The sequence below is a fragment of the Gallinula chloropus genome (genome assembly GCF_964237585.1).
Source record: "Gallinula chloropus genome assembly, chromosome: 19".
Lineage (NCBI taxonomy): Eukaryota > Metazoa > Chordata > Aves > Gruiformes > Rallidae > Gallinula > Gallinula chloropus.
The window spans coordinates 698,873-715,465 of record NC_140104.1 but is presented as its reverse complement, the minus strand read 5'-3'; the positions used below and the strand labels follow the sequence as shown (position 1 = coordinate 715,465).

At 64.1% G+C, this 16,593-nt stretch overlaps 2 protein-coding genes across 3 annotated transcripts; one reads left to right on the top strand and one right to left on the bottom strand.

Moving 5' to 3' along the window:
• Positions 1-1,419: 1,419 nt before the first annotated feature.
• Positions 1,420-6,846, top strand: GAS2L2 (growth arrest specific 2 like 2; the record flags this gene model as incomplete). Its single annotated transcript, XM_084273051.1, has 8 exons — positions 1,420-1,498; positions 2,526-2,614; positions 2,705-3,074; positions 3,719-3,957; positions 4,082-4,189; positions 4,772-4,868; positions 5,190-5,463; positions 6,099-6,846. 8 exons carry the CDS (start codon positions 1,420-1,422, stop codon positions 6,844-6,846), a joined length of 2,004 nt encoding a protein of 667 aa, XP_084129177.1.
• A 2,091-nt stretch (positions 6,847-8,937) lies between these two features.
• On the bottom strand, positions 8,938-16,391 carry RASL10B (RAS like family 10 member B). Of its 2 annotated transcripts, none has more exons than XM_084272980.1 (4): positions 16,281-16,391; positions 13,711-14,043; positions 11,169-11,213; positions 8,938-10,777 (listed from the first exon to the last, which is right to left on the bottom strand). In XM_084272980.1, exons 2-4 carry the CDS (start codon positions 13,924-13,926, stop codon positions 10,295-10,297), a joined length of 744 nt encoding a protein of 247 aa, XP_084129106.1. In that variant the 5' UTR covers positions 13,927-14,043; positions 16,281-16,391; the 3' UTR covers positions 8,938-10,294. The 2 variants fall into 2 exon arrangements, with proteins under 2 accessions (XP_084129106.1, XP_084129107.1); XM_084272981.1 differs by having other exon boundaries at positions 10,367-10,777; positions 11,169-11,293.
• Between the last annotated feature and the right edge of the window lie 202 nt (positions 16,392-16,593).

Here is a 16,593-nt window from a genome sequence, read left to right as displayed (position 1 = left end):
CACAGCCTGCGAGGGACTGTCAGGTCCCCAGGCTGGAATTCAGTGGCAGCGAATGCCAGATGTCAGCACTGCCCAGGACGGGCCTTGGCTGCCTTACAATGTCCTTTGATTTCAGAGGGCTGGGGGCTTTCACCGTGCTGGGGCTGTAGGTGGGCACTGGGTGCCCTGCTTCAGGCCGGTGGCTTCAGCACCGGGCTGTGGCTGGTCCTGCTGTGCTGGGGTGTCACGGTGGGTCGTGTCTTGGGGTGCTCTCCCACAGCCCGCAGCCTCAGGGACTCATCCTGCAGCACAGCACCCCCTGCCCACTGTTGCCCACCTTGGACCTTCCCCGCAGCGAAGGCGGGCGCGGGGCTTGCCCCAGGCAGGGTGCCAGGGCTGTGCCTTCCCCAGGGCATTTGGTGGTGCTGGGTGCCAGCTGAGACCTGGATCTGTCAGGAAGCAGAGCTGAGATGAGCTCAACCCTCCGGATGCGCCGTGGTGGGGTCTCTGCTGGTTGTCATGTCACACTTGTGTATTGATTTTTTTAAAGCGAATCTCCACTTTCCTGTGTTTGAGATGCCTCTGTGTGCTTGGGGCTGGGGTGAGTAGTGCTGGATTTGGCCTCAGCTCTCACGCTTGCTGGGTTGGACAAGGGGAGGGATCCCTGCATGAAGCACACGATGCTGACAGTGGAGAAGACGTGGAAACTCTTCCCTGCCTCATCCCAAACTGCTGGGGATTTCTCCACCCCTTGGGACAAGTTGATAGTTTCTTTCCCCAGCGTGGAGGATGAGTTGGGTGCTGATGGGGGCCCTCCAGGTCTCCACCTTCACCCCAGCCCGTGGTGGTGCTTGCCTCCCGTGGGACAGGGAGCAGCCTGAAGCCTCCCCTGCTGCTCGGGGCTGCGTCCTGCCTGTGCTGCCCATCGGTGGGCAGCGTCCTGCCGCAGGGAGAAGGGCCCACGGGACGGTGCGGGCGGTGCCACCGTGTGTGCAGAGGTCGGTCAGGTCTCTGGAGCCACGTCTGCCCCTCCTGCTGCCGGCCATGGGAGCTGCAGGGTGATGAGGGATGGGAGGGATGGGGCTGGGTGAGGCTTCCATCCCAACAGCCGTTCTGGTCTCTGAGAAGGGCCAGAGGAGCAGCGTGACCTCTGCTGCACGAGTGGCTGTGTGTGGGTCACAGAATCCCAGACTCACACAGCATGAGGAGGTAGAAGGGACCTCAAAAGCTCTTCTAGTCCAACCCCCTGTGTCACAAGGGCCCTTTTCTGCAGCTGGGCTCCCTGGCAGGGCACGCCGGGCACACACTCCTCCGGCCAGCCTGCTGCACATTCCCCAGCCCGGGGGAATAACTGGGATTCTTGTATTTCCTCCCCCAAAATGACAGGAGCTGATGCAGCAGTGATCTGCATGAGCATCAGCAGCTGGTTCCAGGGAGGGAATGGCATCCCCTGACAGCAAGAAGCCCCTGGAGCCCATGAGAGGCTCCGTTTCAGTCCCAAGGGCTGAGCACACCCCTGGTAGATCTGGTTTTTGCAGCAGTACCTGGGAGCTGGGGCAGCTCTGCAAGCCCTGGGTTAGGAAGGAGTCCCTGACATTCCCAGTGGTGCCCACTCGCTCCTGTAGTTATTTTCTTAAAGCCCCAGCTCCTGGAGTCGCTGAGGGAGCTCAGCTCAGCTCAGCTGCTGCCAAGGACCTCACTGTCACAGGCAGTTTGGGAAGAGAGCAGCAAGGGAACACAGTGCAAAACCACCAGACCCCAAAGGGGGGCAGGGGAACAACCCCCACATGCTTTGGCTTGGTAATGATTATTTTTTTAAGAGGTTTGGGGGAGAGGAGGCTGGGTCTGTGCTGTGATGTGCAGGTGGAGCTGCTACATTTGCTGGGAGCTCGTGCTGCACGTGGCAGGGCTTCCCCCTTCCCACTGATGGGTGTGAAAAGGGGTCCTGGGGAGTGGGGCTCTTGGGGGGACTTGCTCCAGGCTTTGGAGGTGGGGTCAGCCTCTTTCCATCCCTCTGGGCTTGAGGGATAGAAACTCCCAAGTCAGAGGGAGTTTGGCTTAGGGTGACTTGTGCTGAGGCTTCCCTGCTCGTGTGGGCTCCCAGCACAGTGTGTTTGGGCTTGCGATGACACACGGTGGCAGCTCAGCAGTGTCTGGGACTGTAACATGGGTGCAAACACGTGGCTGCCTCAGGTCTGCCAATTCGGGGTGCCAAGTCCTGAGGATGCCCAGGTCACCCCACCTGTGGTGATGTGTGCAGGGGCAGCAGAGAGGGTGGAAATCCCCCCTCTTTTGGGGTTGTGAGCAACTTGGGATCCTGAGGAGCCGCTCTCTAACCCCTTCTGCCCTGGATCTGGGCACCTCAGTGGAAAACCCATCCCCAGGCTGGCTGGGGACGAAGGAGCAGGGCTCTGGGCAGAGGAGCTGGCACTGAAGGGTTAACGGGGAGTGTTTGCAGCCGGTCCCTTGTCACCAAGGAGAAGGGAACAGCACTTGGGAAGGAAACAAAACACCCACTGCCCAGGAGGGTGATTTCCTTTCCCCAGGCTGCATCACAGCCCTTGGACCCCAGAAGGGATCCCAGCACCCGAGGACGGTGTCACCATCCTGGGCGGCAGAGAGCAAGCGGCACACGGTGAGTGTGGCTGTGGGGCAGGTGGGCTGGGTACACAGCCTGGGGCAGCTCCCCCTGCCCTCATCACCCCGTTCCTCCGTCTCCTCCCAGTCTTATGGCAAAATGTGGGGCACGCTGGGTGCCGTGGTGCGCAGCATCCGCCCCTACCGGTCCGGAGAGCAGTACCTCTACGCCATGAAGGAGGACTTGGCTGAGTGGCTAAAGGAGCTCTACCACCTCGACATCGCGGTGGGCACCTTCGTGGAGGCGCTGGAGACGGGGACCGTGCTCTGCTCCCATGCCAACAACATCACCCACGTGGCCAGGGAGTTTGCCCGGGACCGTCCCGCTGTGGCCTGCCACCTCCACCTGCCCACCACCGGTGTTGCCTGCAACCTCGCGGCACAGCCGGGCACCTTCCAGGCCAGGGACAACATCTCCAACTTCATCCAGTGGTGCAGGAAGGAAATGGACATTAAAGGTAGGGTGCTGGGCTCCCCCCACCCCTCGTCCCTGTGTGCCATTCCCCTCCAGCTGCTCCTGGCATCACCTCGGGAGCGTTCCCCTGTGTCCCCAAAGCCGGGGCATCGGCATCGGGCATCAGGCAGCACCACAAGCACAAGAAACTCCCGAGCTGGGATTTCTTGCACAAGCTATTCCAGGCTCCACAGCAGCTTTGAAGGGTGCTGGCACGTGGCAGGTGTGTTTGCTCAGTGCGAGTGTGTGCTGGAGGGGTGGAAATGGACCGGGGGCTGCCACAGCACAGCTCTGCCATGCACGGCATCGTCCTGGCTGTGAGGACACCAGGAGCAGCCCTGGCTCTGAGCAAAGGGTCTCATGCCCTGTCCCCACTGCCAGTGGATGCCCAGGAAGGGCATGGGCATGAAGTGTCCCCAGTGCACCCAGCTGCGGGGTCTTGTGGCTTTGGGACACCATGTGCCGTTGTGTGAGGATGTCCAAGAGGAAGGCTCTGCCTCTGTTCATTTATCCCAACCATGCTCTAGAAGGATGGCTCCAGGGAATGATATCCCTTTGAGTGGGTTTTGAATCTGTCTGTGCCCCACACCCCCTGGTCCCCATCCCCACATGCCTGCCCTGGCTCAGCCCAGCCCTGCCCTTCTCCAGACGTCCTGATGTTTGAGACAGAGGACCTGGTGCTGAGGAAGAACGAGAAGAACTTTGTGCTGTGCCTGCTGGAGCTGGCACGCCGCGCCGCCCGCTTCGGCATGTGTGCCCCAACCCTTGTGCAGATGGAGGAGGAGATTGAGGAGGAGCTCCGACAGGACCTGGACCTGCCCCCTGCAGACACACCCCTGCCTCAGCCCCCCAGGAAACCACGGGACCTCCACAACCTTGACCAGATGGTACAGAGGGCCATGGAGCAGGATGGGGATGTGGATGGGGATGAGATAGGATGGGGATGAGATGGGAATGGCCACCCAGGACCTTTCCCAGGTCCTGGTGAGGACCCATCCCTGCTGCCTGCAGGTCCAGCACCTGGTGAGCCGCTGTACCTGCCCTGTCCAGTTCTCCATGATCAAGATAGCTGAAGGGAAATACCGTGTGGGAGACTCAGACACTCTCATCTTTGTCCGGGTGAGTCTTCCTCACCCCGTGTTGTTGGGGCACAGGCACGAGGGATGCTGCTCTGCTGCCTCTTCCCTATTCCATCCCCCAGATGAGGCTGAAGTGAGGTTTGGCCCATTAGCCCCAAAGCAGGGCGGCCAGGGAAGCTTGGCCCCCAGTATGTGTCTGCACAGACATACCCACCCATGTGTCCAGAACAAAACCTGCCACCCCATAACGAGCCAGAGCCAAGCCTCACCTGGCAGTGGGAACACTGGGATGCTCTGGACCTGCCTGGACCCATCCCTCAGGCTGGCCTTCCCAAAGGGCTCAGCGCATGGTGGTGGAGAGGGGTTTCTCAGAGAGGCTCCCTGCTGTCCCTGGGGTGATGGAACGTGCCCATTGGGACGGCAGCAGGAGCTGAGACCCTCCCTGGCTTGGCGGCGCTGAGCTGGGGGTGACGCTGTCCTTTGGGAGAGCTGGTGGCACTGGGGGCAAGCCCGCAGCTCCCAGCTCAGTGTGCCACCCCAGGCTGCTTAAAGAGAGACGGGGGGTCCCAGGGGCGCGTCCCACGCACCGCCCCGGCCTCACAGCGCGCGGCACCCCGTGCAGATCCTGCGGGAGCACATCATGGTGCGGGTCGGGGGCGGCTGGGACACGCTGGAGCACTACCTGGACAAGCACGACCCGTGCCGCTGCACCTCGCTCTGTGAGTCCCTGCGGCCGTCCCGGGGCAGGGCTGGGGCGAGGAGGGGCTGGGTGGGGGGTGTGTGGGGGGTCTCGGTGGCAGGAGCCTCCCGGCCTCGCCCCCATTGCCGGGCAGCGTGTGGGTTTGGGGCCGCTGCCGGGCTGCGGTGGCCGCTAGAGGTCACGGCAGACTTTGGGATGGAGCTGGACCCCCAACCCCCTCGGCGGGACCAGCATCTCCGGGCGGCGGGGCGGGACGGGCGGGGGCGGCTGGGCGGGCTGCACCCGGGGGGGGGATGTGCAGTGGGCAGGGGGTGCTGAGCCCCTCCCGCTTTCCCCACAGCTCACAAACAAGCCGTGAAAAGCAGGAGCCCCCAGCAGCGAGTGCAGCACGAGATCCGGCTGTGCCCGGCCTCCGGGGTGGCCACGCGTGGCCAGCCCCAGCCCGCGCTGCTGGTCAGCCGCTCCCAGAGCCCCCTGCCCCCCGTGGCCTGGGGGGCCCGTGTGCCGCCCGGCCCCCGGCCCCCTGCCAGCCCCTCGCCGGAGGGCTCGGGGCGCCCACCGAGTGCCAGCCCCCGCCGAGACCCGGCGCAGCCCCAGGGAGTCCCCTCGGGCAGGTAGGCACTGGCCCGTGCTCCGTGCCCCAAACCGCCTGGTTTCAGAGCAGATCTTCTCCCTCCCTTGATTCCCCCCCTCCCTTCCAGAGGTGCCCAGCACCAGGCTGGATGGAGGGGGGATGAGGTGGCAGCCCCAGCCCCCTCTCCCCTCTCTCTCCTTGCAGGATGCGGGAGCCACGGGCTGTCCCTGCGGGGATGCAGCCGGCGCCATCCAGGTCACCCACTCGACCCAGCTCCCCCGGCCGTGTGGCGATGGGCAGAGCGCCCACCCCTTCCCGGCTGGGTCCCGGCGCGCAGGACAGCGTGGGGGTCCCCAAGGCACCACGTGGGAGCAGCCTGGGGAAACCCCCTGCGGCAGGGGCTCGGGGCAGGCGCAGCACACCCAGCACCCAGCTGACACCAGCACCTCCAACAAGCACCCAGCGAGGATGCAAACCGCCTGTGGCAGCTGCCAGGCTGCATGAAGGGGGGGTCCCTGCTGCAGCGACACCCCGTGCCCCCAGCCCCAGCAAGGGCTGTGCCCCTTCCCCACACCAGGATGCTCGGGGTGATTCGCAGAGCCAGAAAAGCCCAAGGGAAGGGAGCAGGGGAACCCTTGGCCAGGGCCAACTGCTCTCACCCCAAAACTCCTCCAGCCAGCCTCTGAAACAGGATGGCACCGTTAAACCCCCCATCAAAGCCAGCCTGGCCGTCTGCCGGCCGCCCCCTCCTCCAGCCCATTGCGAAGATGGGTGCAAAGTCTGTGCTGCTGGGGAGGGTCCCCAGAGCACCCGGCAGTGCCACCCAGCCCCAAGCTCTGGGACTGGGGGTGCTGAGGGACCCAGGGTGCCAGTGGATGAACTGGGGGGAGCCTGTGATTCCAGTGAGGGGACCGAGAGGCTCCGTGGGTGCTGGGGACACATGCAGCCCCCTGGCTACAGTGAGGTGGTGGAGGAGCTCTCCCGCGGGCTGCAGCCCCTGCGCCCCGTGGAACTGGGGAACTGGGTTTCCAAAAGACCCCCACAAGCCACCCCACAACCCCCTGCCCTCCCGGATGGTGGGGAGGCAGAGGGGCTGGGAGCAGGGGGTCAGACCCCGCGGGGAGCCAGGGCCAGCACCGTCCCCAAGCCCCGTCGGTGCCTGAAGAAACCCGAGCGTGTGCCCTCCATCTACAAGCTGAAGCTGCGGCCCAAGGCACGGCCCCGGCGGGACCACAGGCCGGGCAAGCGCCCCTCACGCATCCCCACTCCGCTGGGGCAGCGCGCACCCCCCTCCCGGGGCCAGCATCGCCCCTCGGCACCCCCCCGGCACCCCCAGGCCGGCAGCACCCACCCCAGGGCCAAGCCCTCGCCAGCTGACAGCAGTGCCTGGCTGACAGAGGATGATGAAGAGGCTTGGGTCTGACCCCCCCACACCCCACGTTTCAGCGGGGACGGGCCCCTCACTCATCCAAAGGTGGGAGTGCTGCTGGAGTGACGCTGCGCTGCCCGAGGTCAGCACGGGCAGCTCACTGGAGGTGCTCCCAGCACCCCGGGGGGACAGGCCATCCCCTCACCCTTTGGAGCTGCACCCCCTCCTGCCCCATGGGCTGGATTTTGGACTGGCAACTCTCCTCCTAAACAGACCCTGTTGAACTGGTTTGGGTGGGAAAATCCAGCCCCAGATTGAGAGAATGGGGCATGTTCTGCAGGGAAGAGGGGTGCAGCTGGCCCCTACAGTGTCCCCCTGAAGCAGGGACACCCTGCATCTGGCATACAAGTGTGCAAACCGTCTGGTACCTCAGGCTCCCCCTCTGTACAATGGGACTAGCGATCCCCACGTCCTACAGCACCAAGAGCCATGGCAAGGGTCAAGAGTCGGAGTCACTCAGGTCAGGGGCTCACAGGACGTGGCGCTCACTCTGCCCCACAGGCTCCCTTATGGGTGAAGGGGGGAGACCTGGGGGGGCAGCGATGGCCAGGGTGATGCTCAGGGTGATGCTCAGGGTGATGGCTGTCACCAAGGCTTGTTGCATTCACTGCTGCCCTCCCGAGCCTGCAGCCACCGACCCGACGATGGTCTTTGTGCAATAGATACACCAAAGCTCTTCTGTCTCTGCGTCTTTTCTGTCTGGGGGGGCCACGGCTGCTGAAGGGAATTCGTGCTGCCGCTCTGCTGCCTGTGTGCTCAGCAAACATCCCTCCAAGAGCCCCTCAGGAACCAGGAGAGCCCCATCCTTGGAGCGAGGATGAGCCCGGACGCACACCCCTGCAGAGCAGCAGGGAGGGTGAGCGCCAGCACCCTCTGGATGCAGAACCTGCTCGCAAAATTATTTCTACTCCTTTTGCAGGGGAGAAATAATTCCCATCCCCCACCCTCCCCAACCACTGTGCCCCACAGAAGGGCTGTGAGAGCAGCAGTGGGGCGGCGAGCAATCCGGCACCACGGGCAAAGAGCAGCAAGGCGGGTACAGAACAAGGGGGGACAGACCTGATCTTTAATTTGATTTCAAAGAAGAGGGTGCAGGGTGTTACAGGTGGTGTAGACACCTCAGGAATCTCTGACAAGAAGTCCAGGGTGGGAAAGGAAAGCCAAGTCCAGGCAACCAGGATGCTCACTGGGGCAGGAGGAGAGGGAAGCATCCTTGCCGGGGCTGGACCGAACCCAGGCATCGCCTCCTGCGGCACCACATGTGCAGGGGCAGAACCCTGTCCCTGCCCTGGGGGCAGCAGTGGGGACATCCTCAGCCTCTCCCAGGCTCGGGACCAGGTTATTTTTCAGCAGGTCCAGGGTGGTGTTGGGTGAGTGGTCACACTTTGTACTGAGGGTGCAAGCAGGGCCAGGCGTGTGTCACCAGCAGCTGCTCCGGGCCCTGCGAGCCTGGCCAGGCGCTGCACAGCCCTGCCCCGAGTCACTGCCATACCCAGCAGGTACCACCAGCCCCTTTTCCCTCCTGTACCCAGCAGGTACCACCAGCCCCTTCTGGGCTCTTGGGAAAGAAGCTCTTTGTAGCCCTCGTTTTCTTGGGAGCTGGGAGATGCTGTCGAAGCAGTGAGAGTTATTATTACTAATATAACTTCCTCTGTCTATAAAGTACAATAGAATATAACAATTATATTTATAACCTTTTTTTTTTCCAAAATACTAAATAGATGCTATAAAAACCTGTAACTAATTGTGCTATAAACTGCAGGCTACAGGGTTATAACAAACAATGTATTGGCTTAGTCGTTGATATGTGTACGTCGGAGCACTTCATAAATGCTTTATTATTAGCATTTACCAAGGAGTTTCCTTCTCAAACAATTTGGAGGGATAAAGCTAGCCAGAGAGACCAAGAACGTGGACTTACACGTGGTGATAAATCCTGACGAGACGAGGTTGGGCCATGAAGGGGAGGGATGGAGATGAGTGCCCTGCCCTGGCCGGGGCTCCCGCAGCCACCTGAGATGTCCCCGTGTGCCCCCCCATTGCCTTTGTCTTCCCCCCCCCACCCCTCACCTTTTTTCAAACTGGAGCAAGGGGGACAGGGACTGGTTCCCAGAGCGGCTGCTGGGAGCAGGAAGGGAGGAGCAGGGTGACCCCCAGACCCAGGGCGCTGGGACTGCAGGGCAGCACACAGTCCCCATGCAGGGACGGGGCAGGGAGCTGAGCTGTGCCCGAGCTCAGCTGGACTTACTCTTAACAGAAAGTGTCACCGAGGGCACAGCAGCGCCAGCCAGACGGGAGCCCGGCTGTGGGGGAGAGGTGGGGCTGGCATCCCTACCCTACCGAGCGTGGGGCCGGGTACCCGCATCCCCTCCGTACACCAGAGATCACTGCCGTGGGTTTGCCAGGGACGGACCGGCCTCAGGTCCTACCTGGGGGTGAGGACAGCGTTCCCTGGTGTCTCAGAGAGCAGCGAGAGGGGCACCGGCACCCCCGGGTTCTGGTTTGCCCTTTGCCAGCACACCTCCCCCTGCCAGCCTGCTGTGAAAACCAGCTGCACGATCAGAGAATTAACACAAAAACCTAACCAGGGGCTCACGTTCCTTTTCCTGATGTGCTGAGAGAGAAAACCTAACTGGAAATGCAGCTCCAGCTCCCTATTGCTCTGGGGCAGCTGTCACACCACCACCACCTCGCATCGCCCTGGGAGAGCCCAGATGGGACCCGCCTGGCAGCACCGCTGGCAGGGTGCGAGGGCAGGGGGGAACCCCAGGCCCCCTGCCTGGGGGGATGCCGGGGGTTTGGGTCAGAGCTGTGCAAAGCCAGATGCCCGTTGAGCTTGGGACACGAGGTAGCGGAGGGGTGACCTGCCCGGCAAGGAGCTTTTCCAGATTATTTGGTGTTCGATGGGCTGGGAGTGGGGAGCAGACGCCTTCCTCGGCTGAACCAGAGCAGGAGGGGGACTCGAAGCCCTGGGGAGCAGCACCCAGCACCGTGGGGGGATGGAAGGGGAAGGGGGGGGGGGGGGGGGGGGGGGGCTTGTTTAATTCATTTTTTCCCTTTGTGGCTTTCACCCAGAAATCCTGCCTGGAGCTCGACTCAAATGGAGCTGGATGATAGTCCCACAACCCGGCCTGTGTCGGAGCCTCCTCTACCCTCTGAAACCCCAGCGCCGCGGGGAGGAGAATGGGATGTGCCTGGGGAACAGAGTCGTGTCCCCCCCTCAATTACCTTCCAGGGACAGGTGAGGGCTGACAGCAGCAGTGATGCCCCTGTGATGGCAGGGCAGGAGCCAGCAAGGACAGACCTGACAGCAGCCTTGGGGCACTGAGCTGCCTCCTCCGCCCCGTTTGAGGCACAGCAGATACACAACCTCCCCGGCACGGCTGTGGGCCCAAGCACCGCAGGCTCTGTGAGGGCTCAGGGGCTTAGCTGAGGTCCTCCCTCAGCCCTCGCTCCCTCCAGGCAGCCCAGCTGTCCACCCGCTCCGACCCACCGGTGGCCACCACATCACCCTGCCCAGCACCACCCAGGGCGCACGGTCCCCAAATGTCACCGCAGGGTGCCAGCGCCGGGGGGGAAACAGACCCCAAGGTAAGTCCGGCATCACCCCTGCCCTGGGGGTGGGGGGTCCATCGGGGCCAGGGGCGGGGGTGCTCACATGATGGTGCATCGGTTCCTGCGCAGGGCGCCCTGGAAGCGGATGGTGGTGTGGACGTGCTTGCAGCGGGCACAGCCCACGCTCTTGAGCAGCTCGCTGAAGAGCAGCAGGATGTGCCAGTTGTACTTGGCCGAGCACTCGATGTAGCCGCACTTCCACGTCTTCTTCACCAGGTTGGAGACGTTCCAGCGCGGGATCACCCGGCCCCGCTGCAGGTCCCGCTTGTTGCCCACGATGATGATGGGCGTCTCTGAAGTGCCGATGACCCTGGGGAGGGCGGGTGGTGAGGGGGGGCAGAAGGGGATGGGGTGCAGTGTGGTGATGGACCCGCCTGCAGACCCCAACCAGCACTTGGCTTTGGCTTGCTGAGGGACATGTCTCCTCTTGGCCTGTTCCTTTGCCCCTCTTCGTGGCCAGACACCTGCTGTGCCAGCCCCAGCTGCCTTCCAAGGGATGACCATCCCCACACACAGGGGACACTTGCTCCTTCTCCCACCCTTGGGCCCAGTTTGGCTTCAGGGCTCCCAGCCCTGCAAAGGTGCTTGGCCCTGGTCTCTAACATCTCATCTCCAATGCCAGGAGCAGGGGAGCGCCCGGGTGAGCCGTACCACCCCGCTGGGTGCCCCAGGGGCATGCACCCTCCAATAAAGGTCCCTACCTCGTTTCCAGGATCTGCTGGCGGATGGTTTTGATGTACTCGAAGCTGTCAAAGCAACAGATGTCATAGACCAGGATGTAGGCATGGACGCTCCGGAGCCCCCTGCAACACACGTCCGCCCACTCCTGCAAGGTGCAGAGAGGGATCAATCCTGGCTCAGCCCGTCGCCATGCCCAGGGGAGGCCCCGCACCCATCCGGGGCTGGGCATGCCAAGGAGGGGGCAGGCAGCGAGCGGGCTGCACGCTCTCCAGCCCTGACACCCAGCACCCGCCCCAGCTCTGCTCTGCCCCTGCAATGGCTGTGTCTGGCCCCCGCAGCCCTTCAGCCCCCCAGTCTCTGGAGATCTCTTGTTCCCCCATCAATACAGAGGAGAGGGTCCTGGATTTGCCAGCCCCGGTTCCTCTGGTCTGCAGATCACAGCCCAGTGCACAGCAGCCCAGAGCCAAGCAGGGAGCTGAACCTGCCCTGGATGTAAAAGCTTCACCTCTCAGAGCTGATAATTAGGTGTGTTAATTAGTGGTGCACTGGGCAGGGTGGGTGAGGAGGATGCTGAGGGTTGAGCAGGGCTCAGCCAGCCCCCAGCTGAATGAGGCTGGGGGTGATGGACCGGCAGCTCCATGGGCCGGGGGGAGGATGGTGGCTGGGGAGTTCGTGGGGGACATGGGGACAGGAGAGGAGCAGCAGCAGCTGGGGAGGGGGGTCTGCAAGAGTGAGATCAGGAGCAGTTGGGGGTGGTGTCTCTGCAGCTGAAGTTGGGAGCTGTAAGGAATATGTGGTGTTAGGAAAGCTTCAGGTTTCCAGGAAGAAGAGGGAAGAGGGGGTTTATTCCCTGTGCCCCACTTCAGCCACTGTCCAGCCCAGCAGTGGGACTGGGAATCGCAGCCCAGGGAGGCAGCACCACAAACCCTCCTGAGCACGGCTGGCGAGGAGAAAGATGCACTGAGGAGGAAAGGCATCGCTTGTCCCCAGACCGACCTCTTCAGTACCATGGATCATCCCTTCCCCGGGTTGTCATCGGAATGAGGGAAACAGAGAAGCCCCAGGACTGAAGGAAACTGGGAGAAGGGAAGTTTTGGGGTGGGGGTTGGTCTCCATCACAGACCGCAGCATGGGAAGGAGCTGGGAGGGAGCAGCATGACACAGCCCCTCTCCCATCCACCCAGGGAAGGAGGTGATGCGCAGCCCCTCAGTCCCAGAGAGGGACGAATTGCACCTATGGCACCACGCTGGGGTGCAGCTTGTGCTGCTTCCATGGCATCAGGATGGTTTTCCCTGTGTGGGGCAGGTCTCCCGGGGTGCTCAGGGCTGATGGAGGGTCACACTGCACATCCCTCCTGGCTCCATGCAGGAGCAGGACAGCAGGGAGCTGCCGTCTCCCAGGACACCACCGCAGGGCTGCAGGCACAGAGCAGAGCCCGCTGGTGCTTCCCAGCAGAGCGAGCCATATCCCCACCACCATCCCCTCCGCTTCCCTCCGAGCCACCCCTCTGACCATCCTCTCCTCCCTGGAAACCTCCATCTGTTCCCACCGGCCACCTCCTCGTGAGCGCAGCGAGGCAGGGAGTTAATGGGGTGTGTTAGCACGGCTGCCGTGCCCATAAATCCCCCTCTGCTATTCTGGGCTGTCTCTCCTGTTGACCTTTCGTTCCCTGCGCACGCTGATTAATTTTTAAACCCTCCTCCTCGCCCCTGGAGCGCTCACTTCTCCTCCTCCCCAGTGGCACGGGGGAGACTGGGAGGGCTGTAAGGCCCCTATAACCCCGTCCCCTCCACACGCAGGAGCAATGTCATTATACTGATTAAAGAAGAAAGAGCCCAGCTCCTCAGCTGGCACGGCTGTGGCCGGGCACCTCCAGCTCCTTTCCCTGCGGTGGCACCGGCACAACTTGTGTCCCTGGGATGAGCTTAAAATCCCATTTTTCCCCATTGAACCTCACCAAAGTGCTCAGCCAACATTTCCCAACCCCAGGCCTTTTTTTGGCTGTTCTGGCTGTGCCGGAGAGCACCGGGGAGTTAAGTAGGAGCTGGTGAGCTCAGTGCCCCAGGGACAGCACTGGGGGGTGATGGCAGCCTGGCTTGGGCAGTGGGTGCATTGGGGTCTGGCTCGTCAGGACCCTCCCCCCCCCCCCCCCCCCCCGCCCCCCATTTTTACCCAAATGCTCTGGCCACGCTCCCCCAGCCCTTTGCTGGCCCCAGCTCTGAGACTGATGGAATTGGATCACACTGCTCTGGGATCCACTGCCCAGCTGGACAGGGAGACCTGGCAGGGCTGTGGGCATCGCTAAAGCCAAGGTCCTCGGAGCGGCACGCTGTCCTTCCTGCACCTGCCCTCATTTTAGGTGAAAAAGCTGCAAAATACACTTCACCATGGGCCTGATCAGCCTGCCCATGAGGACACGATCCACTGCAGCCCCCGGTGTGGGAGGAGGAGCATCCCCGGCGGAGGCAGAGCCGGGACGCTGCAGGGTGACCCAGCAGAACCCCAGCGAGGTCACCCCTCAACACGGGGGTCCCGCCACGCGGGGCCAGGGGTGCCCCTACCTGCAGGGTGTTGACGGGGAAGGCGGTGATGGGGGGGAAGTCCATGATCTGCAGGTCGTGGACGTGGCCGTTCATGACCACGGCGGGCAGGTAGACGCGTCGGGCCGTGGTGGGCACGCAGACCTCGCTGAACTCGTTGTAGAGGAACTGCCGGACTATGGCACTCTTGCCCACGCCCTGGGCCCCCAGCACGGCGATCTTGAACGTTGCCACCATGCCGCCGCGCGCCGGCCGCTGCCCTGCTGCTTCCTCTGGGGCACCGAGGCTGCATATTCCCGCGCAGGGGGCCTCAGCCCCATTCAGGATGCATTTCCCCTCCGGGACAGCCCGTCACTGCAAGGCCAAGGAGAAGCTGGTCAGATCCTGCAGACACCCTGGCACATCCCACTATTACTGCCTCAGGTGATGTTTTCCCAAGCAGGGCGCCAGGGTTATGTCTGTCTGAGAGACAGGAGCATCCCAGGGATGGGCAACATCCCCAGAAGCAGCCTCAGCACCGCGAGACCCCGGGGTTCCCCTTGGAGTGTCCCACCCTGCAGAGCCAAGGAGAGCCAGGATTTGAGGGAACTTCATCCTGGGAAGGTTCTCCCAGGCACACTCAGTCCCTCCAGTACCAGAGCAACAAAAGCTCGGGGAAAGGGGCAATCTGTGGCTTAGGGTTTGCCCAGGCTGGCAGCAGGGTCCCAGCCATGCTGGGGACTTCTTCCACCCACCCGTGGGGACCGGCACCGGCTGCTCCATCCCGATGCCAGTGCTGCCCCCACCCAGGGAAATCCATCTTCCCTCTGCTTGGACAGCCAGAATTGCCTTTAGCTGGGGAGGGGGGGTTTGCTCTGTGCCTGCGAGCGACAGCTTTAATGTTTAATTTCAGGCTTTCAGCGGTCTGGCAATTAACTTGATGGAGGCTAATTTCCGAGCCAGCTGACGGGGTGAGCCCACAAGCTGCTGGCACATGTGCTGAGGCCAGAGGGGCCCCGGGACAGGTACTGGGGGACATGGGGTGATAAACCACAGCTGAGGGTGCAAGAGCTGAGTCTGAGGAGCCCAAACACTCGCTGGGACTGGGTTCCTGACCAGGAGCTGTGGTGGAAACAGCAAGGGCGAGGGGCCAGGTCCCACTTTTGCTCACGCCTGGTCACTAGGAAGAGACTTGTGCTTATCCTAAAGTGCAGATGCTTTGATCAGTTTGTGATGCTCTTGTCTGTTTTCCCTGAAAACTGTTCCCAAAACACAGGGCAGCAGCCCCCGAGCTGGCAGAAAGCAGCGGGCTCAACCCCCCCATCCTGCCAGTTTGGAAGGGGTTATTTCCCTGATGAGAGCTCAGCCATGGAGGTCCCTGCAGCTGGGTTTCAGGGCAGCCCGGCTGCCCACGGTCCCCCAGCCTGGGCCCTGGCGCACACCATCCTCATCCTCCTCACACTGGGGCTGGAAACCTTCAGCAGGGTCTGACCCAGCCCCGGGGCAGCAGGGTGGGTTTGTGCCCAGCACGGGGGATGTGGCACGTGCCGCTGGGACTGTGCCTTGGCTGCCCTTGGGGACCCGCTCCCCCCAGCCCCGGCAGTGGGAGAGTTTCCATGCCACATGCAGGGAAATGGGGGGTGCAGGAGCCCCCACACCCCCCCCCGCCGGTCCTGCCGGGGCCTTTCTCCACCAGCACAAAGCACTGTCATCGCAAATCCCAGGAGGCCACTCAGCTGCGGGGACACCCCGTCCCTACACACCCCTCCTTCCTCCCCACAGACGCGACCACGGCTCCTCCGCAGGGCCAGAGGGTGATGGGGACAGAGGCGGCACCCCCCGGGCTGCCCCGACCCGTGGACTGCACAGGCTGAGCCCTGCCGTGACACCCCAAAACCCCATCCCCCCCCCGGCTGGCACATAGGCGACATGCACAGGGGACGCTGGCCCGTGGGCCCCGGACCTCAGGCCGACCTGGCGGCTCCCGGCCCCGCGGGAAACTGAGGCGCAGAGCGGGGACGCAGCGGGGCGGCCCCGCGGTGGGGGTGGCGGAGCGGGGACCGGCCCGGTGGCCCCAGGCGCTCAGCGCAAGGCCGAGCTCAGCGGGCTGCAGGGCCGGGCGGGGGCTCGCAGGGTGCTCCCGGGAAGGATGCCCCGGCCCCCGGTGCGACCTTGCGCACCCCACCGCCACCCGCACCCGACATCCCCCGACTCCGGGGGCAGCCGGAGGAACAAGCCCGGACACCCGCGGGGCGACGGCGGCGGCAGCACCCGCATCCCGCATCCCGCATCCCGCATCCCGCACCCCGCTCCGACCCTCCCGAGGGAACGCTCTGGCCGCGGCGGGCAGCGCAGCATCCCCGGCACCGGCCCGCGGCGGAGGGGAGATGCTGGCGCTGGAGGAGGTGGCGGGATGCCGGAGGGACACACACACGCACCCCCCAGGCCGGCGGGGCGGGGAGGAGCGGGGGGCACCGGCGCTCAACTTTCGCTGGGAGCCCCCAGCCCCAACCCCAGCCCCGCTGCCCCGGCACCCCCCGGCCCTGCCCAGCGGCAACTTTACCCCCCCCCCCGCCACCTCTCGCCTCCCCTTCCCGGCGGGGCCCCCCTACCTTGCAGCGGCGGCCCGGGCCGGCGGCGCCCCGGCGGGCGGCGGAGCCATGCGGCGAGCCCGGTGCGGGGCGGGCGGCCCCGCTGCAGAGCCCCGGCCCGGCCCGGCCCGGCCCCCGCCCGGCGCGGCGCTACCGAGGGGCCGGGCGGCGGCGGCGGGGGGCGCCGGGCGGGGAGCGCGGCCGCCGCTGGGTCGCAAAGCCCGGCCGGGGCACCGGCGGGTTTGGGAGCGGGGGCAGCCGGCGCGGGCCGGGGCTGGAGGCAGGCGGTGGTCGGGGAGGCAGGCAGGCGGCGCGCAGGCAGGGAGGCGGCAGC

Excerpts from the sequence above, each read along its gene's own strand:
- RASL10B (XM_084272980.1), bottom strand. The coding sequence starts at position 13,926 with ATGGTGGCAACGTTCAAGATCGCCGTGCTGGGGGCCCAGGGCGTGGGC. Across the intron at positions 11,214-13,710 it reads TCCCCGTCAACACCCTGCAG|CTTCGAGTACATCAAAACCA; the intron begins GTAGGGGCACCC and ends TTGCTTTGACAG. Across the intron at positions 10,778-11,168 it reads CAGCAGATCCTGGAAACGAG|GGTCATCGGCACTTCAGAGA; the intron begins GTAGGGACCTTT and ends CGCCCTCCCCAG.